Below are 24,993 nucleotides of genomic sequence, written 5' to 3'. Positions count from 1 at the left end.
GCTAGTAAAGTCTCTAGTGCTAGTTACAGTAGCTACAAATGTTTAGAAAGACTCTAAAGATAGTTTTTGTACATGGGGAAAAATATGGGAGAATAAGTTAATAGCCACAGGGATGCAAAATAATATTTTTAAAATAATTATAAATTTTCCTAGGAATCCATGCTAGTGCAATTGAAATTCTAAGTAGGTTTTATAAAGCAGGGCATGGAGATATTTTCAAAAGAGGAGGGAAAGAAAAAGAATCTGAACATGGCTTGCCCATCTGTGGCTGCATGTTACAAATTATTCCATCATCATAGAACTATCTCTATGCCCTTCCCTGTGATAAAGTCTTTAAGGTATCTTACTGAGTGAATAATTTCCAACAACAAACTGAAATCAGAAAACTATGTGAAATATGTTGTGCATGCTTTTCCCTATCCAAATTTACACAAACCTGCCTACTCCTGTGACACTGAGCATCATTACATACACAAGAGCTCTGAAGATATTAGGGCTGAACAAAAACAAAAACAAAAAAATGAGGAAGAGAATACTCAGTTCTCCTCACCAATTCCAAGTCTAGGTGTAACACATTAGAAACAGACCAGCTTTTGCAGTCAAAATGAAAACAGATTGAATCATGAATGTTTGGAGACAGGGACAACATAAAGATTATATTTAGGGATCGTTAAGCCCATTACCAAGGACTCTGTAAGTATCTCCTTTTCCAGTGATCAAAATTACTCTGCACTTAAAATCTTCATTTGGCACACAGGGATTATATTTTATGGAGATTATAACTGAACTTTATCAAAGTAGAGAATATTTATATAATAAACAAAAATACAAAAAATAAAGATCCTCAAGTTACTGAAAATAAGGAAAACTTCTGATTTTTGACTGTGAAGGTAGAGAAAAAAACCTCCAGTTATGTTTGTGTTACTCCTATCAATCATGTGCTGTCATGTAATAATCTTCTCAAGCTCCAAGGGTGTGAGGCACACAGAAGAACATTTTCTAAGCAAAATTCTTGTAGGCAATATGCAACTTCAAAACATTTCCAGAATAATTATCCAATAAAAATTTACTATTCTATCAATGTACTATGTAGAATAAACCATAATAATGTCTTTGGAGTTGCTGTTCCAGAGGAATTTGCCTTTTATTTGGATAGATAAGAACAACATATATGAAACATTCAACACAGAAGAAAATGGCATATATTAATTTACTCATTATGTACACTACATTTGCTAGTTTGAAGGACAAGTAATTTAATAAATTCCTGGGTGCTTTTGCCTATCATAGAGGGAATAAGAAGGCAAAATACAGTTGCAAAAATCAGCTTGACAGAAAGGAGCAAAGATTTAGGGATTCTTTGAAATTAAAAAACAAACAAACAGATATATCTTGACACTTTAGGCAAAGAGGAAAAAAGAACAAAAATGCATACATTTTTGAAATGTATAATTGAGATTATATATTTCAAAAATAATCATAGTCATTATTTATCAAATCCCACCCAGTGACATCCTCCATTGGTTCTTTCTCAACTAAACTTGTGATTTCCTGCCTTGATCAGATATCTCAGTTCTTCGTAGTTCACATCCATGTCCTTCCGTTCTGAACCCATAGCCTATTTACCTGTCACCCTCTTTGATTCCTATTGTACAAGAAATCCTTAATCTTGAACCAATTCCTCTGTTCCTCTAATTTCTTGAGGAAACAACTCATTCTTCCCTGAAAGGCCATTTTCCTGATTTTATCTTTCCGTATTGATTTAAATAGTACATAAATATGATATTCCTTGGTATCTCACAATTCCTCTGCTTAATTTTTATTTCTTCTTAATTATCATGAGCATTACTGAAGTGGGTTACACCTAGTCGGATCAGCAAATAGTACTGGCAATAATAATCATAGCTATTTTATTCATTAAGAACTTTCTGTGTGCCAGAAAAACCCACAAAACTCCACAAAAGATGTAGTTCACTTAGTGTTGTAGAGCATAAAAGTCAGTATATAGCAAGGTAAAATGACTTTCTTTAGTAACCTGGTCTTTCAGGCTTTAAGACCTATTCTTTTTTGCTACTCCACAAACATTTTAATTCTGCTCCTCATTGTCACAAAGTGATATACCTAAACTTCAGAGGGATTACGTTGTTCCCCTACCTAAAACTCTCCAAGACCAAATTTCTGAGACTGGTGTCCATGATATGGCTCTCTAACTCCATTCTTGCCCAGTCATTGTTCCTGCATTACACTCTGGTTTTATCAATATGCTTGAAGCTCCCTGAACAAACTAAGTGACTTTATGTTCTCTATTTCTGTTCATACAGTTTCCTCTGTCCAGAATATGCTTCCTATCTTTGACTCATCCTTCAAAGTGTCCAATTTTGGGGATAGCTCAAGCAGGCTACAAGCTACTGGGATTCTGCAGTAATTTAAGAGTATTTCAACATGATTCGAATCATTCAAATCATGATTTGAATCATGTTGAAATAGGCCCTTAATGTTCATTTCCCCCCAAATCAATCTATAAGCCCTTGGACAGAGCAGGGATGATAATACTTTCATTTTATGTCCACCCTGCTTCCACGACAGTGAACAGAGTCTGAGATAACCACACAAGCAAATTGACATAGAAAGAAGGATCACTTTCCAAACCCATAATTATTTCTTCATTGTGGAACAAATGTGCCCTCAATCTAAACTTTCAAGATCTTATGCCATCTTCTCTCTCTCCCTCTCTCTTTTTTTTTTCTCTTCCAGGAAGCCATTGGTTTCTTACAGAGAACATCCCAACTTTTGTGGATTGGGTCATGCAGACCAACTACCATATTTATAAATGAACATCTTTATAATTTCTCTTATAGCCAGTTTTGTCAGCAGCAAAATTCATATTGATTATGAAAATAAATGTTTAATATCTTTAGCAATCAAAATGGAAATACAAATCAAAACTACACTAAGATTTCATTTCACTCCAGTTAAAATGGCAACCATCAAGAATATGAATGCTAATAAATGCTGGTAAGGATATAAGAGAAAAAGAATACTTATACATTGTTGGCAGGATTGCAAATTAGTACCATCACTATGAAAATCAGTATAAGGATTCCTCAAAAGTCTAGGAATGGAACCACCATATGATTCAGTTTTATTATTCCTTAGTATATATATAGAAGAATTAAACTCATCATACTATAGTGATACATGCATACTCATGTTTATAGCAATGCAATTCAAAATGTCCAAGTTTTAGGAACAGCCTATGTGCCCAACACCAGATGAATAGATAAAGAAAATGTGGTATATAAACACTATGGAGCTTTATTCAACTATAAAGAAAAATGAAGTTATGTCATTTATAGGAAAATGAATGGAATTTGACAAAAATTATGTTAAGCAAAAGAAGCCAAACTCAGAAAGTCAAGGGTCATGTGTTTTCTCTCATATGTAGAAGCTAGAGATAAAAGGGGGAAAATGTGTGTTTGAGGAGACTTCATGAAATTAAAAGGGAGACTAGGACAGTAGAGGAAGGGAACCAGGAAGAGGGAAGAGGAAAGGGAAAGGGAAGTACTGGGAATGATTATGCTATGTGCATGAATGGGCATTCCCAATGAATCCCCCTATTATGTATAATTAAAATATACCAATAAAAATGAAATTTTAAAATCATTTTGATGGCTTTTCATTGTTAGGCTTTCTGGTTCTCCTTTTCCTTAAGGATGCTAACCTCCATCTTATCTCTATAATAGTCACTCACTCATTGAGGAATTCCCTGCCATCACCTCCCCCCATCCCCTGGCTCCTGCCCTCATGCTCTGTAACAGTATGCTCTAACTCAAAGGGAAATGGCAACTTAATATTTACTAAATGGACTATAGTGCCAGAAGCTGTGTTAGGCACCCTATATGTATATATCATTTAATCTTCTCAACAATTCAAGAACATATATTTATTAATCTCCTATTTCTTTACATCAACCTAATCTTCACTCTACTTTATGGGTAGCTCTAATGTTCTTAACCTATTAAGTCTCAGTTTTCCATTCTGAGAACCTAATAATCATTTCAAAATTACCACAAGTGGTACATTTGTTGCTCAAGTTAAGCTTTTATAGATGTTCTACCTCTTGGACAATGGGACTAAATGGATTAAGCAAAGATCGTTTAGAGACCATATATTTTATTCTTTCACCCTTGCAATTCCATGGTGAATCATTCTGTCAGAGGAAATTAGCTTTGTATCCATCTGGAGGTTATTCCTTACCACAAGCAGACACAAATGGAGTCCATGTTTCTTCATTTTATTCCTACAAAAAATTTCTCTTTCAATTTGTATTAGGGTCCTAATAAGATTCTTTTCTTAATATTTTTTTTAGCTTTAAGTGGACACAATATCATTATTTTACATTTATGTTGTGCTGATGATCGAACCCAGTGCCTCATGAATGCTAGGTGAGTACTCTATCACTAAACCACAACCCCAGCCCACTAATAAGATTCTTTATTAATGTTTCTCTCTTCCCCCTAGTTCATCAACTCCTGAAGCAAATGGATCATGTTCTATTTGTATCCATATTCATCTCCTGTTCCTGCTACACTGTATAAAGTTTAGCAAATTTTAATAAGTGTTTGCTAAATGCAGACTCATTATCTTCTCTACTTTAAAAGTTTGTTTAGACACAGAAGATCTATCGCACATTTTCATTTTTGTTAAATGTTAAGAACAGACAAATTGATAGAGACAGAAATTAGATTAGTAGTTGCCCAGGATGGAAGGAGGTAAAATTAGGCACAAGAAATGTGAATTGATTAGTAATGGATAAAGGGTATCTTTTAGAGAGGTGTGGTAGTAGTATAACCTGTGAATATTCTTTAAAAAATTAAGGCTGGCCATGCACTCAGAAAAAAAGAAGAATATGTCCTATTGTTTCTTCTTCTTTTCATTATTTTCAACAGCTTATTGAGGTACAAGTCACATACCATATGATCCTTCCTTATTAATACAGGTCACTCTGCTACAAACCTTTCAAAAATAGACTGTTGTATTTAATTTGGTATCCAGGGTCTATCACAGTATTCCAAAGTTGGCAAATACTCACTTCATGAATGAGAGACCCATAGCTCTGAATTTATTACTAGTAATATTCCTTAGCTATATTTGGGCTAAATATATTTTGTTTACTTGGTGAGCTCAAACCACTATTTATAAAATAATTTCTGTAGTAAAATTTATATTCAAAGCAAAAAAATAAAATCTACCAGGAATCTTCTAAAACTTTCTACTCGTAAATAAATAATTTATTACCAACATCCCCGCTACCTTCCAGATAAATATCTGTGTTCTTTAGAAACACTTCATTTTTTTTAATTAAAAAGTCCAGAGTGTTCTACCATCTGGGCTATGAAAAACTATTCCTGAATGAAGGACTTTTGAGGATGATGGACATCTTCAAGACAAATTTAATACTTTTATAGGATAGCTTTTCTTTTCATTAAGCTCTCAGAGTAGACAGAAAATAAAAGAATTAGAATTTTAAGAAAACTGCTGTTGAATAAGTCAGTGCACCCATGGAGAGCCCCTTACACCAGTTCACAGCTCTCTCTAATCCACAGGGAGCTTTTTTCCATATTTTGTATACTGTACTTTAAGTTCCATTGCAATTTGTTTCATAGAATGTGATATAAATGAATGCATTAGTGTCAAATGTCATCTATCAAAAACACCAAGTATTTCATTAAAAAATTATTGGTGCATTATATTTATACATAATAGTGGGATTATTCATTGTGACATATTGTACATATACTATTGAAGTAATATTTCCAATAAACCTCATAATAATATATTCTCTAGCCTAATGTTAACATCAATAATTATTGAACCCAGCATCAAACAATTTTAAGATCTATATATTGGCTTCACTTGGAATATGGAATACTTTATGTAATTTCCAAATAAGTAGCCCATTCCTCAATTCCTAGGAATTGAAACAACAGCATCATCTTTACTTTGTTTTAGAGAATTGCAGTCACAAGAGATTACATCAAGAGATTATATGGTTCTATGTCCAAAGTCAAAGAAAAAATTTTAATATCATTTTGGCCAGGCACAATGGCCCATGCCTCAAATCCCAGAAGGCTGAACCAGAAGGATTGAGAGTTCAAAGCCAGCCTTAGCAACTTAGCCAGGTCCTAAAAAACTCAGCGAGACCCTGTCTCTAAATAAAATATAAAAAAGGGTTAGGATGTGGCTCAGTGATTATGAACCTCTGGGTTTAATCCCTGGTACAAAAAAAAAGGTAATTTTGTCTCTAATTCTCTACTATCAGATTAATATCCATTTCATTAGGTGATGGTGTTATTAAAATTGTTAAAATCCTCTTATGTAAATTTGGAGCAAAATCACATGCCATATAAAAGTACACTGAAGATATTTATCTCACTGATGTGTGAATACAATTCTTACCACTTCATAAAGAGTTTTTAATGTGACCAAATTAGTCCATCATTTAGAAAGTAACTTTCATCTATTTGATGTATTTACAAGCTTCTTCAGGCAGAGCTCACGCGTTCTATTGATCAATTCACCTACAGTGGCTTACTCCTAGACAAAACTTTAATGTATACAAAATGACTGATTGAATAGATAAAGAAAGAAATAATTTGGGTACTTTGAAGGTTTAAAATGCATAATTGGCCATTTTTCATGTAATTGCTTACCTCTTCTAGTTGGCATGCTTTGATGACACTCCTGTATCTATACTCATCATAGGAAACACCAAAGATAATATTTTCTTTGATGGTACCAGGCATGATCCAGGAAAACTGAGAGCAAAATGAAATTCTTCCACTGTGCTTAATTTTACCCTCTGAAGGCTCCAGTTCTCCCAGAATCATCATTAGAAGTGAAGTCTAGAAATAAAAATCATTGTTATTAAGTTACTTGATCAAATCTCTATCAGTATTCACTTACTTTCAAATGATCATACTAAACAGAAATATATATTCTGATTTCTAAAGATTCAAACACATTTGATTTAAAATGTTCTAAGTACTACCTGTTTCAGGTAATCTGCTATGCACAAAAGATAAAAGGAATGAAAGAGACAATGACAACACACAGTGTCAGTGTTGTGATAGAGGATCTCATAAAAGGGGCACCTACTTCAGATTACTGGGGTGGATCTGGAGAAGGTCTAGGAAAGATTAGTAATAGCTGACACTTATTGAGTGCTCACTCTACTGGCTGCTGGCTTTAACCACTTGTGCTTTTAATTTATACATTATTTGCAACAGCATTACAAAGTAGATGCAGTATTATCATCTCATAAAGGAGAGACTAGGCAAAAAGAGGAAGAGTCAGGCAATGTTTTTCCAAGAGACTTCTCTGAAGTATACGATTATTCAGAGATGGTAACCCAAAAGAACTATCAGTGAACAAAGATGTGAACTAAAATTGAAAGTAATGAGAAAATTAGAGTTGAAGAACAAAAATCAAGTAAGTTATACACCCTGAGAATAAGTTAAAAGTAAAAAACATATAAAGATATAAAAAACAAAGGAAATAGGGCATATAAATAGGGCAAAGGAAAAGTAGGGTATAGAGGAAATTTGCTGATTGCCTTATCAAGAAAAGCTGCAAGTCAAAGGATATCACTTAAAGTTAACAATTCTAGTCATACAAACATATTTATCAATACAGAAAGAAATGTTTAGATAATACTATTCACTACAATCAAGTCAGAGAAAAGAAGGTAGCAGAGGAAGAAAAAAACACTGATTTTATCAGAGGTCATTTGAGTGACATAGAATAAAAGATTTAACATGAGTTATTTTTTCTTTCGTTTTTGTACCAGGTATTGAACTCAGGGGTGCTTAACCACTGAGCAACATCCACAGCCCATTTTTTAAATTTTTATTTTGAGACAGGGTCTCATTAAGTTGCTTAGGGCCTCACTAAGTGGCTGAGGCTGGCTTTGAACTCACAGTCCTCCTGCCTCAGCTTCCCAGCTGCTGGGATTACAGGCATGAGCCACCATGCCCAGCTATAAAGTTATTCTTATAAATATAACTGCTAAAACAAATATACACATTTTCTTTAAAAATCATAATATAGTCATCCCTTGGTATCCCAAGGAGATCAGTTCAATACACCCCTGAAAACAACAAAATCCACAGGCACTTAAGTCCCTTCTATAAAATAGTGTAGTGTTTGCATGTAACTACACACATTCTCCCATATACCTTAAAATCATTTCTAATTTAATACAAATCCCACGTAAGTAGTTGTTACACTTACTATTGAGGGAATGACAAGAAAATGTTTATACATGTTCAGTAAAGACACAACATTTTCTTTTAATGTCTTTGCAGTTGTTTGAATCCAAGGGTACAGAACCCACAGATATGGATGGTTGTGTATGTATGTATATTCAATTATATTTTTATTCAATTTCTTATCTCCTAAAATTTCAAAAGGCTGACAAAACCCTTTGCCAATTTATATTTTTGTTTAAAAAGTACAAAGATATGAGCTAATAGCTTGCTTTATACATCTGATGTCCAGTTACAGGGTCAAGCTAAAACTCAGTACCAGAGCTGGACAAGGACGTGTGATATAAACAATGGGTTGTCAGGGTTTGTCAACAAGGCCAAATGATTGCTTCAGTTATTGTTGAGAAAAAGAAGGACTAAAATCCCCAGACCTCAGGGAGTCCCTATGCCACCTTCCACTCAAAGGCAGTGGTGGTATAGACTCCTACACCAGTGCGATTTCATGAAGTAACCCAAAGTAGCCTACAAAATACAGGACACTTTATATGGGTTGGAATAACAACAACAAAAAAAGCATTTTCCTATAGATGTTCAATTAAAATGGTGAAAAGCACCTATTGTGTGCTAAGCCCTATGATGATACTTGGGCTAGAAAAATGAAGAAGTCATAGTTCCTTTTCAGTCTAGATGATTATAATAGAGAAGTGATAAAATTGAACATGAATTTATCATTTAGTCAATAAAATAGTATCTTAATTTGCTGAAACTTTGGAAAATTCAGAAATGTAAACTGAACCTCAATCTCAAGAGATAACAACGTGATATGTGCTTTTCTTCCCACTATTTGATTACTAAAAGCAATGCTGTGAAGTCAATCTTCTTGGTGTTTTTAGTATCTCTCCAGAAATGTTTTAATATGTATGTAATCAATATATATTTTTTTTATTGTTCCCCACCTTTCTTTTCATATAAAAAGTGCATTATATATAGACAGTTTTTTTTTCATTGCTTTTCTCAATTATACATCCTGGAGAACTTTTCATACTCAAAACATCAAGAACATCCACATACATAGAGTGTAGTATGGTCAGGAGAATTTTATGTAAAATCTCTATAAATATACTAGGATATATCATACAAGTGGAAGAATTATTAGGTTATTTTAAGGCTTTTGGTACAAATTACCAAATTGAGTGAGATAAAATGTAACTCAAAATGTTAAAATTTTCAGTTATTCAATCTTAATTTTTATCTAGATCTTTAATCCAAATGATAAAATATCTCATTCTTAACAGTACAAAAAGGCAGCCTTCTAGGTGGGATTGGCAAACTATTTCTCAGAAGTGTGCAATTATTCCTAGGAGACCACTGGCTTCCTCAACTGTCTTCATAGTTACTCCCTGTTAAGATGCAGCTGCAGCTCCAGCCAGTAATTATCTGCTCATCAATTTTTAAAGGAACTGCCTGAAATTTATTTGCTGGTAAGTCTTGCAGTTTACAATTCCAAATCTATTTTTGTACATCTTTCATGGAATTGATCTTCAAAACATAAACAATTAATTTTAAAAATACCATGAAACACACATTCCATCCTGTCACAAGCAAACATCCTTGTGGAGATCATCTCTAACCTCTCTAGTATCAGTTCCTCCTCTGGTGTCATTTTCTTTTCAGAGTGAAAATTGCAATATTATATAAGAAATAGAAGAAAAAAATAACATGCTGAATTGATTTTTTAAAGAAGAAAATGCACAACTATAACTACATTATTTAAAAGACCTGTGTGACATGTAGGGAAACAACTGGAGAAAAATAAGCAAATGTATTACTAACACTGTGGACACTACATACATGGGCAAGAAGTTTTCTGTGGGATCCCCCCTGCAAAATCTCAGACTGAATTCTTCAAAATACTGTCCTCCCCATCCTAAATATAAATATATAATTGCCTTTCAGAAGTCTTTAATTTCTATTTTTATTGACATTTTTACCTTGTAGAATCACTGCTCCTTCCTTTTATACTTACTTTTTTTTTCTTTCTGACTTATGTCCTTGTACAGAATTCCAGGAAGTATTTTGAAAAACTTTAAGAAATCACTAAACATTTTCTTATATTTCTAGAAAGTACCATAGCTAAAATAACAATCAAATGAGAACAAGAAACTATTTTTGTAGACTTCCAAAGCAAATACCTATTGCCCTTAGTAGCTGATTCCAGTATTAGAAAGCACCTTATTATCTTTCATTTTATTCCTTCATGTCCTTTAAATTTACCTCCTCCATGGTTAAAAGAAAAACAGTGTTTTTCATTAACTGCATGATAGCTCATACCCTTGAAAATCACTATGTCTCCTCCTGGAAAATAAAGTTCAATCCTTAAGCTATTTCTCCTTCTAACCTACTAGATTTTGTCAGATATATTTCCAAATATCCTGAATTTATATAATAAGTTGTTCTTGGGTATGGGTGGGGACTGGGGGAGGATGACCACTAAAGAAATTAACATTTTCTCAAAAAATTCATTTTTTATCATATAGTATAAGCAAATATGAATCATTTTCCAAAATTCTAATGTCAACAAAATGGGGACCTTTTTAAAAATTATGAGTTTACTGAAGTCAAATTTAAGTGATGATTTTTTTTAATAGTTCCTAAAAACTGATAAAAATATATGATTCATTTGCTCAATAAAGTTATTGAAACCTGTCACATGTGTTGAACACTATGCAAAATATAAAATGTAGGAAAAGTTACTGGGAAACATAAGAGGAAATTAAAAGCAAGGGGAATTTATCAGTGAAACAATTTATATTATAAGAGAAACTACACCCAAGTATTCTGATTCCCTTTAAGAATTTCTACAGAATACCTTCTTACACTACAAACTAGAAAAAAGTAAAAAGAAGAAATGCATGCCAAATTAAGTTGTTAACATTGAGGAATAAAAGAGACTACCTTGCCTGCTCCGGTAGATCCAGTAACTGCCAATAATTGTCCTTTTTCTATCTTGAAGTTGATATCTTTCAACACAGGGGCACCAAGGAGGGAGAAGTTACTGAAGAAGAGGCTGTTGTCACCATTGGAAATTTTTCTATTGTTATTATTTAGTTTTGCTTTCTCAAATAATTCCCCAAATCCCTGTTTAAAAATGAATAAAAGACATAAAAGGTAGGCTTTTTAGGTAATTTATGAATACTTTTATGTATGAGTGGTTTGAAAATCACATGGCACAAAATCCATTACAAAGTGTACATTATTACTTAATAGTACATAATTGCAGAGAACTTCATTTCTAGAGTACATGATTCCAAACATCTGAAAATTATAAGCCCAATATTTAACTGGAACAAAACTGCCCTTTCTCAGAACTTCGCCTATTATCAAACTTCAATGCCAATTTAAATTAATTAAAGACTGAATATACATATGCACACATCCCTTCTCCTTTAGGCTGTATACATACAAGTTATTATTCAATCCTCAGCATAATATATAGAGTAGATTTTATAATCTTCCTCTTTCAAAGCTGTAGGCACTGAATCAGAAAGGTTGAATACCCAAGTCACATAAACAGTAAGATACAGGTAGACTTACAACCCAAATCTGACTTCTATCACACTATCACACAGGTAGCTCCCCTCCTCTGAGAAGCTCAAAGGATTCTTTAATTATGTTGAGTATAAATGAGATGAAATTGAAAGGTGACTCGAATGGAACATTTGCCTCCATGGAACATTTGGGGTAGTGGTCTTCAAACCAATGTAAACAGACCTAAAGATTGATCAGGAGAAAGCTGGTACACCTGGTTTCAAGGAAATCTATTTTCAGAACTCAACAGCCAAAGGCATTCTTTCCTAAAATTAAGTTGCCTGAAAATTTTCCTGCTGTCATTTCTCCTAAGCCACTTCCATCTCACAATTGTCCTTCTCTCTTTATTCATAAGCAATAGCCTTCTCACTAAGCAAGAGTGTGCTGGTCTTGCTATGTTGGACTCTCCAGAGCATAAAATCCTCTGGGACTGAAAAAACAAAGGATCCATAAAGGAAGGGTTTTCTCTTGAAAGAGGGTCAGGGTCCCATAAAAGCAAAGCCAGAAATATTGAAGAAGGCAGCATTTTATTTCACCCAGATTTCAAACTTAAGGCAATCAATGTGTATTATCTTAGAATCAAATTTCAGAAATGAGTGAGGAATAAGGCATTTTAACTAATTGTTTAATTAATTATTTAATTTTATTAGCACTTAATATAGATTATTAACTGTAGTTTCAAGTCACATTTTTTGGATAAAAAACAAGTCATATTTAGCTAACTGGCTTGGTAATTTCATAAATTTATTTATTTTCCATAAGTTGAACACACTAAAGCTGCAGCACCAAAGTGTTGACAAAAAACTATTTAATATATTTAGATAATATACAATAAACAGGAAATAATATCCTTCACTACCACGTAAATCTATGTTGAAACATTTGCAAGTCAACTTAAAAATTCATCAAATGTGCACAGTTTTTCAACATTCTTTTAGAGTACATAAAAGCAATGAAGCTCAAAGACTATTGCTTCTTGTTTTGATATAAGTGGCTAATATCAGTCAGCACATAATTAAAAGCAGAGCTTTCATGGAGTGGTCAGTGAAGTCTTTTAAAATGAGGCAAAGACATCTGTTAATCTCTTATTCATGTGTATCTAATAGATATTTATCGAACACCACCTCTGCATTATAGTCCACTTCAAAAATCTCACATGGGAGAATAACATATAAAATAGATATTAATATTGTGGTGCGTGTGGTACTACAATTAAAAGGCACATGAAGTACCATGGGAATACATCTGAGAGAGCAAACAACTCAACCTTGACCAAATAAATGACATACGCACTAGCTATGAACGATGGAAGTAGAATTGCACAAGACCAAGAAATGGTTAGAGGTGTTCCTGGAAGACAGATCTGAACACACAAAAAACCAAAATATGCCTCAAAAATAGTGAGTGAATGGGTTACTAACAAAGGCTGTTAATGAACTTTGGGTAGCTATGCTTAGAAGCAGGACTTTTATCTAATAAGGACTTGGATCAATGGAAGATTGCTGTTACTAAAGTCTCTTATTTTGATCACAAAAGACAGTTATTTCAAGAAAATAGAAACTGCTTGTCATGTACCACTGAGAAATAACCATATTTAATGTTTCAGTTGATAACCCTCTACTCTTTTACAAATATAAATATGGTATTTATTTACATTTATAAGCATATATATTATTTTCAGAACATTCATAAAAATTATATGTAAGGCTTGTGACCTATTTTATGATGTTATAAATCATAACTATTTTCACATAGCATTAAGTCTTCTTAACATACTTTTTAAATGCAGGATATGTCACAGAGTGTAAACTATAAACAGTTCTCTATCTGGGGGTTTCTCTTTTAATTTAATACATCTGGGACACATGTACTTTGCTATACCTTGAGGCACATATTTTTTTTTATTGTTTGGTATAAATTCCCACAAGAAGAATTTCCAGAGCTAAATGTATGAAAAATTTCATGTCTTTCAAAAAATAGTTCCACATTATCCTCCAGCCAACATATGAGAGTGCTCGTTTTCAGGAACCCTCATCAACACTGGCAGTTGGGTTTTGGTTTGGCTGTGTGTGCGTGTGTGTAGTTGTGTATGTGAAAATGGAATCTCACTATTGATTTTATATTTATTTTATTTCTACTATGACTGAGCATTTTCCATGTTTAGGGGATCCCTGCAGTTTGGGGGGAATGGTCACAGTACTCTGTGCCTAGATTCCAGCCTTTTCCTCACCTTCTCAACTAGATGGGTAAAGTTTGACAAGCCATGACAGTCTTAGACATTACAGCTTCTATTTGCTGAGTTGAATGCACTAAAGGAGGTGACATGTTTGAAAGCATTTTGTATATAGTAAAGCAACAGTCCTTTTTTTTTTTTTTTTTAAGTAAGTGTCAGAATGATGAGTGAAGAAGGGCTTTGGAGTCAGAGACGCCAAGGCTGTCATTTGAGCTATAGGCTAGCTAGTTGAGCAACCTTGTTCTAACTATTCAAACTCTCTAAGCCTTGACTTCCTTATACATGAAAAGAAGTTTTTCCTATTCATAGATCTGGAGCGAGGGAGGAGTCATATATAATTCACCAGGGACTGACTTCTCAGGTGATGCCTTCAGAGGAAATGAAGAATACACTGGAACAAGTGGGTTTCTGAAGCTTGGGGAGTGGTGACTGTGAAGTGCATGAGAAGCAGGCAGGAAATTTGGAAACACATGTATGAACTTCAGGAAGAAACCAAGGCAAGAGATTTGCATTTGAGAATCATCAGCACATTGATGTCAGTGAAACCTCAGTGAGGTCACCCACAGAGACCATGAGATGCCTGAAGATGTTTGTTGGGGTGGGAACACCAGTAGCCCATCACCACAGAAGTGACAGGTAGAACAGGCTTACATGTCATGATCTTAGGCTAAAATAATTTGGATAGAGTAGCTCACTAAAGCTAAATCAAGTCATTAATTCCACAAGAAAAGAACAGTTGTAATAGATCAGTGAGGGCACAATCCATAATGCAGTGGGGAGAAGTACACTGTGAGGCAGTGAGAATAGTTTTGACAACAAAGGGAAAAAAAGTGATAAGGTTGGAAAATGAGATTCAGTGGGCACAAATTCAAGGAAAAAGGTGTTTTAACTGAAAATATTTAAATGTGAGGAGTCAATTGAGAAAAGATATTGAAATTTCTGAAGAGATTAATTACAGTTCTTCTGAGAAGCTGAAAGAAGGTACAATAATTCAAACAAGGGCAGGAGGAAGCACACATCTTTCTCTTAGACCAAAAATAAGAAGGAAAAGAGAATTATGAGGTTCAAGAGAGAAGTTGGAAGCATTCTGTGATAATGGTCTCTATTTTTTCTGTATATAACAGAAGGCAAGGCCATCTACTGGGAGTGGGTGCATCCTGATAGATGTTGAAGGTTTCAGAAAAGTGGTAAAATTCTAGAACAGCTTTTAGAGAAATTATAAAGAAAATTAACTGAAGACTCTTCCAAGAAGGATTACAGGGCAAACTGAGGTTGAAACAATAAATGTATAAAACTTGCAGTTGATTAGAGTATATTTTGATTTTCCCAGATAACACTTCCTTCTCCAAAGCTGATAAAGGGAGCGTTTTAAATTTAAAAAATTAAATTTAAAAATTTTAAATTAAATTTAAAATTAAAAAAAAATCAGCAAAAAGAAAAGGGAATTGAGAGTATAGGTGGGAGAAGCACCAAGATGACTGGTCTTAGAATAAGCAGAAGATAAGCCAAGAGGGGTCCAAAGGAAGAACTAGAATAACCACAATCTAATGAAACTGAAAGGCTATGAAAGTAGACTTAAGAGGCTTGGGAGTTTCGGGCTAAGAAATAGATTTGAGAATGTGACATTTCCAAAGCTACACAAATCTGAGTACTAACAAAGCTCAGGATATGTTGAAGAGAGAAAGTTTTTGAGGAAGTCATATAAGTTCTAAGGATAGTGTTGAAAGGATCATCTATGTGGATGTTGAAGTCTCAGACAAATGGTAGAGACTTAACAAGCACCAATATCCTATAACGTGCCATCAAGTAGTGTCAGGGGTTTGACAGGTGACACAGACTGGAGGGAAAAATACAGCCAGATGGAAGACAATGACTCAGTGAAAGAGCTCTAGACTCTGATATTTGGGTCCAAAATCCAGTTTCAGCCTTTGTCAGTTGTGTAAGCTGAGGCAAGACCTTTAAGTTTTCAAAGTCTCCATTTTCTTATTAGTGGAATGGAAATATTTACATTATTTAGGTCACAGGAATGTTATAAGCTGCTTTAGTTTGGACCTGATTTCTTTCCTCCATCTCGTTCCAAGGCTTAAGTGTTAAAGGCTTGGTCCCCAGACTGTGATACTACTGGGAGGACATTAAACTTTTAAGAGGTGGTTGGAGGAAATGAGGATATTGAGAGTATGCCCTAGATATTGGGATCTCGGTCTCTATCTCTCTTTTTGTTTCCCACCATGAAGTGTTGCCTCACCACAGGCTCAAAAGCAATGGGTCAACCAACCATGGACTGAAACTCTGAAATTGGGAGCCAGAATAAACCTTGCTTCTTTCTAAGTTGATTATCTTGGGTATTTCCTCACAGTGATGGAACACTAACTAACCAAAAGAAATTAAAGGAGACAAAACTCATAAAATGCTTATCCTGCTGCCTGGCATGGAGTGAGGGCTCAAGCATGTTTCTTCTTTTATTCAATGGAGAAAGAAAGGAATGGAGGATTTTTAGACCCAAGTAGAAAAACAATAATCAGAAAGAAGTAGGGAAAATTTCATGTTTCTCCTTTATGTTCAGAAGGGCATTTGAAATTCCTAAATGCAAAGAACTAAAATAAATCTTAGCAACACACTTTTCCACAAAACAATTTTACTAGGCAGATGAAGAATTATTCTATTTCCCACATCTTTTAAAAAATAAAGTAAAATGTATCTCAATTATAAAGTTATATATATAAATAAATCAAGTTTACTATATTGTGAGAGATTCAGAAACAGGACATCAGTTTTACTATTCCTATCTTTACTCAACTGATAAAAGTGATTAAGAAATAAGAACTCAATAGGTGTTCTCAGTAATCAAATATTGCTTCTTAGAGGATAAAGTTATATTTGTTCTGAGAAAAATGAGAGAATTTTTACAGTGAATAAAATAACATAAAAATAGTAAAAAATTTAAAAATCATTGGTGTATCTCTCCTACTTCTTTTTGTTGACTGATGTATATAAACACATTGGACTACAACTTGAGATTTGAGAAGTTAACGTTCATTGAGGAACCAATAAATTCCGCTTCTCTAATGAATACTTCACACAATTCATCTCAGTGCCCTTCACAACAAATTTTCAAGGTAAATATTAATATTCTTCATTTCACAGAGAACCAGAGGCTTCTCAAAGTTAAAGTAATTTGATTTAGAATAGATGGAAGTAAATGGCAGAGCCAGGATTCAAACCCAGCCTCAAAGCCTTTGATCTCTGTACAAGTTCCTGATCTGAGGTGAAACACATCGCATGGCTTTTTTCTAGTGCATCTAATATTCCTGGGCTTCTCCTTCTTACTTTATAAAATAAGAGAAGTGGTCTCTCCTTTCAGTTCTATCAATTATATCATCATTGTGATCTTACTTCCCATCGGAATGAAGGGTAGACTCTCAAAGAAAAACCTCTAAACATGATTTTTTAAGAATTAAGAATTCTTACCTCCTCCCAGAAGGCGGTTACATTCTCCATCTCTACTTCTGTAGTTGTTAAGTTATATTCTAATGTCTTATACTCTTGCTTTTGTAAGAAATCCTGTTCATGAAAGAAAGCAAAATCATAGTGTAGTTATTAAATCTATGTTATATTCTAATGGTGCTGCATCTTAAACACTGATATTAACAATTAAATTAAAAATTATTTCTTAATAAAACAATTTTATAATGGTGTACTAAACTTAATTAAAGCATCAGAATCCATCATATTTGAAAGAATTTCTTTAAATATTTGACATTTTATGCTTACTGTCTTTATGCTTATATTTCAACATATAGCTGATTCTTCCTCATACTATTACATATTTACTTTAGTTATATATTTATAAAGCAACTCTGAATTACCTGCCAATGTGCCTTTGTTCAACAACAGAAGAGATAAAAATAAATATCTTCATCTTTACAACACCCTTATGAGAGGGAGTGTTAGCATCAATTCTCTGGGTTAAATAAAGATGTAAAGATTTGATGTAACTGGTTTTAAGGTGGCAAACCTTAAAGAGTCTAAGAGAAGGATTCTATTGGAAATTCCAAACCCATAGGGAGCATGAGGAGGACTTAACTCCTTGGATCCTGAAGTCTTTACCACTTGAGTCATAAAAATATCTGGTTCTTTCATAGTTTCTTCCCCTTCCTCTCTGCTTTCTTCTCTTTCTCTCTTTTGATTTATCTCATTTTCTCCCAGTTTTGTTTTCCAGATCTGTTTATCACAGATCTCAAACTCACTCTCAGTTATATAATTAGAAGGGAGCTGATAGAGATTGCAATGAATTGGTAGGTGCTCTTCAAGGGACCAGTTGCCATAGCTTGTGGGAACGAAGAGAGATTACAAGATTTTTCAAGTCTTTGATAAGAGACTGAACATGACTGAGGGGGTGCATGTATACATGAAAGAGACAGACAAAGAGACATCTCCCGATTTCTAACTGCTGATAGCTAATTCAAATTTTAAAAATGTACAGTCCAACTAAACAGATCTAAGAGCGAAAATTAGGTCCAATGGGCCACCATTTGCAACCTCTGACTTGCATTAAATAATGGTAGCACAACATAAAAGTGGAGTTTACCCTTCACCCTGAACTTGTATTTCTGTCATAAGGGTTTATTTTATGGGTTAAATAAATAAATATTAAAAGTAAAAAATACTTTATCTGCTTATTAATAAAGCTTATCCAATTAGCTCTCTATAAATTTACTCTCATCACCTGACGATTTTAGAACTCTTCCCAGCTGCCAGCTACATCAATATTGCTGGGATTTTTAAGGTAATTAACATGGCATGAGATACCATTGTCATCCATTATACTGCTCTTGGAAATGCTAGGAAAAATTTAAGGTGAACATTCCTGGTATTAGTTGGAAATTTTATAACTTCTTTGTGAAGGAAATTTCCTTTTCAATCTTTTTTCACATTTACAAAGTTCACTAAGAACAGATATATTCAAGGACAGATCACTCGGATGAAATTCTCAAGATTACAAAAATGATTAAATTCCTTTGGGGTATGAGAATATCACAGGTTTTCTTTTTATTTCACTAGATTTTCATTACAAGGATTCATTACATCATGTATATATGTCAAGAGAAGAAATCTCATGCATTACATAGGTCCAAGACCAAACATTCATCTCTAGAGAGTTTACTTGCTAGAAAATCCTGAAACATTTCAAAATCACACTATTTGACACACAGTTATGATAAATTACCTGTATTTTGTTTATTGCTCCAAGAGAGTCGTACCATGTTTGTACGGCCCAAGGGAATTGCCGTGTGACCGCCATGCGCAGCACAATGCAGAATGAGATGGTTGTGAATATTTTTCGAAGGATGATTCCTTTGATAAGTGCATAGGGAAGCACAGATAAAAACACCACAAAGAATCCTGAGAAGAAGAAGGCTGAGCTATTGACGTATCTCACATAGGCTGCCTTCCGGGTCAGTTTCAGTTCTGTCCTATAAAATAAAATTAATTATAATAATAAGAAGAAGATTCAAGATAGTATTTTACTTTTCAAATATCAGGCCACTTGGAATGTAAAATCTGAACATGGGGTCTACATTCTTCCTGTTGTGTTCTGACCCTGGCTCCACCCTATGAGTTGTGTGAACTTGGGCAAGTTATAAACCTCTCTGGGCCTCAGTCATCTTACCTGAAAAAGGGATAATAATGCATCTATCAGTAAATACCTATAAATATTACTTTTAATTATACTAGTAATTTAATTATTGTTATTTTATATCTTTATTCACTTCATTACTAACTTGTAAGATTTATGATGCTGAAATTTTTTTTGTTTCTTATTTTAAATAATTAAGGAAAATGTTGCTAGATTTATAAAAGAAAAAGACAATTTTGTGATTACCTAATGAGATTCTTAACATTTTAGAAATTATAGCTTGACTGTGAGAAACAATGAAAAGATATACATGCATATATATGTATGTTATGTGTTTATTGATTTATTTATTTATATGACAGAAGAGTGGTTCTCAAACACGAGCATAGGCAAAAATCACCCAAGAAGCTGTTAAAAATGCATCCTCAGGCTACATTCATAGATATTGATCAAGTAATCTCCACTGTTTCCAGATCTGTTTTAGAAAAAGAAGCCAGGTGATTCTGTTGCAGAAGGTTCTTGAAAAATTTTGGGAGTAGACACTGTATCCTCTCTATCTCTGTCTTTCAGTGTAATAATTTGCATTCATATTACATTATTATCAGTCCTCTAATCTGAACTACAAGTGTGAGCTATTTTAACACATGTATGAGGGCTTAAATGCTCCAACAGGCAGAAAGCAGGGAAGGAAGAGGCTATGGAGAACAGAGGACAACATGGCCTTCAACCTTCCAGAAGCCATAAAAAATTGAAGTTGCTTGTGATTGTCCCCATCTAGTCCTTGGGTAGTCAGTCAAAAAGCACTATAGATAAATAGAGAGCTCTGGAGGGAGGTAACAAAAACTGTGCTATGGCAAAGCACTGGAATTTGGTGCAAGTTCCACAGACTTGTATAATTCAGAGAAGCAATTCTCATTAACTTGATAGAATTCAGAGGGAATAATTTTAGGGCTTTTAATTTTTTTAGTTTTTTGTCTTAAAGGAAATGTCATTTGAGCACACCAGTGAAGAAAGTGAAGTTCAATGTGTCCCACGTGCATTGTGATCAGTCTAATAATGTGCAATACTTGCTACTTCAATAATTTGACTTTGAAGATAGATTATGATTTTGGGAACTCACCTGGGTCTAATCCTGGCTCTGTCAATTTTATCTATGCCACCTTAAGCATGTCACTCTTCCTTCTAGTTTTATAGACTAAAAATCTAAAGAGAAACACACCTTCCTTGTGGAGTTCTCAAAATTAAACGACAGCATAGCAGAGGGTCTACTACTAGAATCTAAAATATGTGTCCTTTCCTTTAATAGGAAAAAAATATTCAGGTTGATTAGGTTGGTAATTATAAGATGGCAGAAAATACTGTTTACAATGTTAAAAAAATGTCAAATTGTTGAAATATAGTAGAAACAATTGAGAAAAATAAGAAGAGGTCAAACACGAAAAGAATAATGGATCCAAGAACACTTATACAAATCATCCAGAAAGCAATACTCACCATAATAAAATCACTAACAGTTTAGGAGTCATAAAAATATTTTATCAGGTTCTTATAAAAAATGGAGAGTGACTTTATTATCAAAGAGCAATAAAAGAGTAGATTTCCAAGGAGCTTTGCACAGCCTTTTGCCCAGTTATCCAATGGCCCAGGCTAGGGTAATCACTCCTTTAAAGTGTATCCTGTCAATCTCTTTCAGAACATTGTATTTGCTTTCTTGAATAGAAGCAATTCTTGCTTTCCCATATTTACGTCAGTACTTTCCAGCCTTTTCAGGTAACAATTTCATGCTGGATTATACTAGTTACAACCAGACATTTGCTATTAGAATTGGTCAAACACGAATACGGAATAGAGGGATAAATTTCGTTTTTGAGGAAGGAGGAGAAAAAAAAAAAAACATTGTCAAGAAAAGTCAGCCTAAGAATGACCTGGCCATGAGTTTATCATTAGGGCTAAGAAAACCAGATCCTCTGATAATCTCCTATCAGCCTGGCGATGCGATGCCTCTATGAATGAGCCTAGAGTGATACAGCACTCCCTTGTTAATGAGAAGAACAACTTCTATCAACTGAAAAATTCCCCAAGATCTTTAAGGATGTTTCTGGAAAGAAAATGCAATTCTTTTCCTGGATTTGTCTTGAAAGGCAAAACAAAAACAGGTGACCAATAATGTTTGGGAAATAAATATGCTTTTACTCTTTCTATTTACATGGCAAAGAACTTTACATTTCAGCATTTCATTTGTTGTTCCAATCACACACCTGCAGCTCAGTTACCATTGTCTACTGGACTCAGCAGCCTAAAATCCTAATAATCCATATTCATTGCATACAAAAGGGTACTCTCCTTTTTAGTATATTTTTCCCTGTGAAACTCTCATGTGACATACATCTTGAGATTACTTGTCTCCAGTGGTGTTATCAACAACCACAAAATCTTCTAGGATCTTTTTTTTGATAACAGTTTGTAGAACACAGAACTCAACTAAAGGCAAATGGTGTTTAGTTCATATTTTGTTCAAAATTGTTTCAGTAATTGTATCTCAGTCTGAGCTGTACATTTTTTTTTCTAGATATACTCTTTATTAAAAATCTGTGAAAGGTTATATAAGGTAAAAGAAGACTAGACATAGATGTCAGGTACTGATTGATTCTATCTCAGGAGGTGGCTTTCATTTTAATTAACCTGACTTTGCCTCACGTATACAGTTTATAGGAGTAAAATATATGGATATTACCCTGTGTCATTTTTCCTATATTAAGGAAGAATCAATATAATTTTTCCAAATAGAGTTATTTTCATTATCTTGTGAGTTGTAACATATAAAGTAAGTAAAATGTCATAATAGAGAATCATTTACACAGTATGGAATTATATGTAGGATATTCTTTAATAAGGTATAAATATCCTTGTAGTGCAAAATAAAATTCTGAATCAACTATGTAAAACTGAAGCACATCAAAATAACTTATGCAATTAATGCATAAATATTGATACATCTCAATACACTTGTTTGTCAGAAACTTCAAATATGAGGTGGAAATTTACTGTGATAGACTTTTTAAAATATTAAGGATAAAGTTATTAACAGTATTATAATTATCACAACAACTTACTGTCTTAGGTTTTCAATCATTTTTTCTACTGCTTCTTCCCAGCAGTATGCCTTCACAGATTGGATATTTTCAATCATTTCTGAGGTGATCACAAGTCTTTCATTGATCTTTCCAGCTCTTTGATCTCTGTAAATCAATTGATCAAGTTAAAAAAGATGGTGGTGGGGGCAAGAACTGCTCAAACTTTTAAGAAAAGCTACAAAAATAATAGTTACCATTTAGTAAATGCCTCCTAGGTATTAGTCACTGTATTACATACATTCCATACACTATTCCTCAGCCTTATGAAAGTCTACGAGAAGTATTTATCTTCATTTTAAAAACCAGATGAAAACAAGAATACAGTCTGAGATTCAAGCAAAGACCTACATGACTCCAAAATTTATATAGTTTCTTTCCTACTGTAGCTGAAACTCTAGAATTCCTCTAACCTAAGCAGTAACTGATATCCCTGTTTTTTTTTTTTTTTTCTGTAATAAAAAGAGATTAAGGGGCCAGGGATATAGCTCAGTTGGTAGAGTGCTTGCCTTGCATGCACAAGGCCCTGGGTTCAATCCCCAGCACCACCACCAAAAAAAAAAAAAAGCAATTAAAGTCAACAAACTACACAAAATTTATGTATTGCCTCCAATTTATACAAATGTCATATCAATTTTTACCTAAACCTTATGAATTATAAAAATGCACTGAATATTAACACATTTTAAAGAAATTCTATAGACTTTCAAGGAAAGAAATGTCCTAGTGGTATATTTATACCACTAAAATAATTCCTTATTAACCCCATAATTCAGTAATAGAAAACTCTTGATTTTACTAGAAAGGTCTTTTTGAAAACCTGATTTAAACACTTTCAAGCTATGATGATAAATTCCTACCTGTACTTCATCATCATTCTCCCTAACCCAGCTTGCACAAGGGCTACAACTATCAGGAAAGCAAGGCCACAGAAAGCAGAGGCCTGTAACAAGTCCCAGAGCAGCCCCATCAGGAGAGTCACTTGTAAAGGAGCAATCCATACAAAATGTGCCAGTGCAAGTCCCTAGAAAATAAAAGCACAAGAAAAAAAAAATGGTATGTTATCCCCCACCCCCAAAATCAAATAAAATATAAAACAAAATAAGCACTCAGAACTTATGTAATCAAACACTTCATGGTCCTTAGCAAATTAAAATTTAGGTGTCCATTACATGAACACAAAGCAATGAGCTCAAATATTCTACACAGAGACTAGATTTTCCCAAGAACAAACTCAAGTCACCACATTTTTAAGCATGTTTTTAACTCAGTGAAATTGAGACTAGATATCTTAAGTATTGTGTCCACAATTTATTTAAATAACATCTCTTTGGGGATAAAGCAAGAACCATCATAGAACATGAGAGAATAAAGGACTCTCCTCAGGGCTCCATCCACATAGAAATGCACAACTCTATTACCTGACAGGTATTCAGAAAAATATCTGCTCAATTCAGCAGTGATTTATTTAGCATTTGATTGGGTCCAGTGCTACGGTAAGTACTGGAAATGCAAAGGTAAATAAAACTCATTATCTGTCCTCAAGGACCTTGAATCTATTTGTCACATAAGACAGCACAGAATAAAAATTGCTCGCAGTATCATATTTAGCCAAAGTAAATAATGAATTTAGAGTATTAAAAGGAAGCAAGGCCTAATAAGGATTAAGTTTTGAAAATCTTATTAAGAGCAACTTGAGGTGACTTTGAGTTGGACAGTTCCACCAGACCTCGGAATGGCACTCTGCTACACAATTTAGCTTTCTCAATTCCCAGAAATAGCCAAGGCAGGGATAAATAAGACTTAACTACTTATTACTGTTATCTGACACAGGAAAACTCCATCTTTGGGGTTGCATGATTTCTAACATATCACATAAAAGATTTAATCACCAGGTACATACTTCATCAAATTTGTTCAGGTTGTTGGAAAGGAGACTAACAAGCTGCCCAATACTTATTTTATCCAGAACACGGCTTGACAGTTTTAAAGTCTAAAAGAAAAATGGGAAGTTAGGTAATATCAACAAAAAAAAAAGACAAATACACTTATTAGTAACATTATAATAAAGCTGAGGAATTAGGCTATGTGTATGCAGTTTTAAGTAAAGGTAATGAAATTTATTTACTTATTTTT

At 33.8% G+C, this 24,993-nt stretch overlaps 1 protein-coding gene across 4 annotated transcripts in view; it reads right to left on the bottom strand.

Moving 5' to 3' along the window:
- Cftr (CF transmembrane conductance regulator) overlaps window positions 1-24,993 on the bottom strand; it is a 157,827-nt gene that overhangs the window by 91,062 nt on the left and 41,772 nt on the right. For 3 of the 4 annotated variants that reach the window (XM_027926421.3, XM_071612772.1, XM_071612765.1), the window contains 7 exons: window positions 24,761-24,850; window positions 23,718-23,881; window positions 22,840-22,965; window positions 19,316-19,562; window positions 17,557-17,649; window positions 11,223-11,405; window positions 6,714-6,905 (listed from right to left, as the gene is read on the bottom strand). In XM_027926421.3, the coding sequence (XP_027782222.1) occupies window positions 6,714-6,905; window positions 11,223-11,405; window positions 17,557-17,649; window positions 19,316-19,562; window positions 22,840-22,965; window positions 23,718-23,881; window positions 24,761-24,850 (1,095 nt within the window). The remainder of the gene's footprint in view (window positions 1-6,713; window positions 6,906-11,222; window positions 11,406-17,556; window positions 17,650-19,315; window positions 19,563-22,839; window positions 22,966-23,717; window positions 23,882-24,760; window positions 24,851-24,993) is intronic. The other variant, XM_071612761.1, reaches the window with a different exon arrangement.

The sequence above is a fragment of the Marmota flaviventris genome, chromosome 1 (assembly GCF_047511675.1).
Source record: "Marmota flaviventris isolate mMarFla1 chromosome 1, mMarFla1.hap1, whole genome shotgun sequence".
Classification (NCBI taxonomy): Eukaryota; Metazoa; Chordata; class Mammalia; order Rodentia; family Sciuridae; genus Marmota; species Marmota flaviventris.
This window is presented reverse-complemented; position numbering and strand designations above follow the sequence as displayed.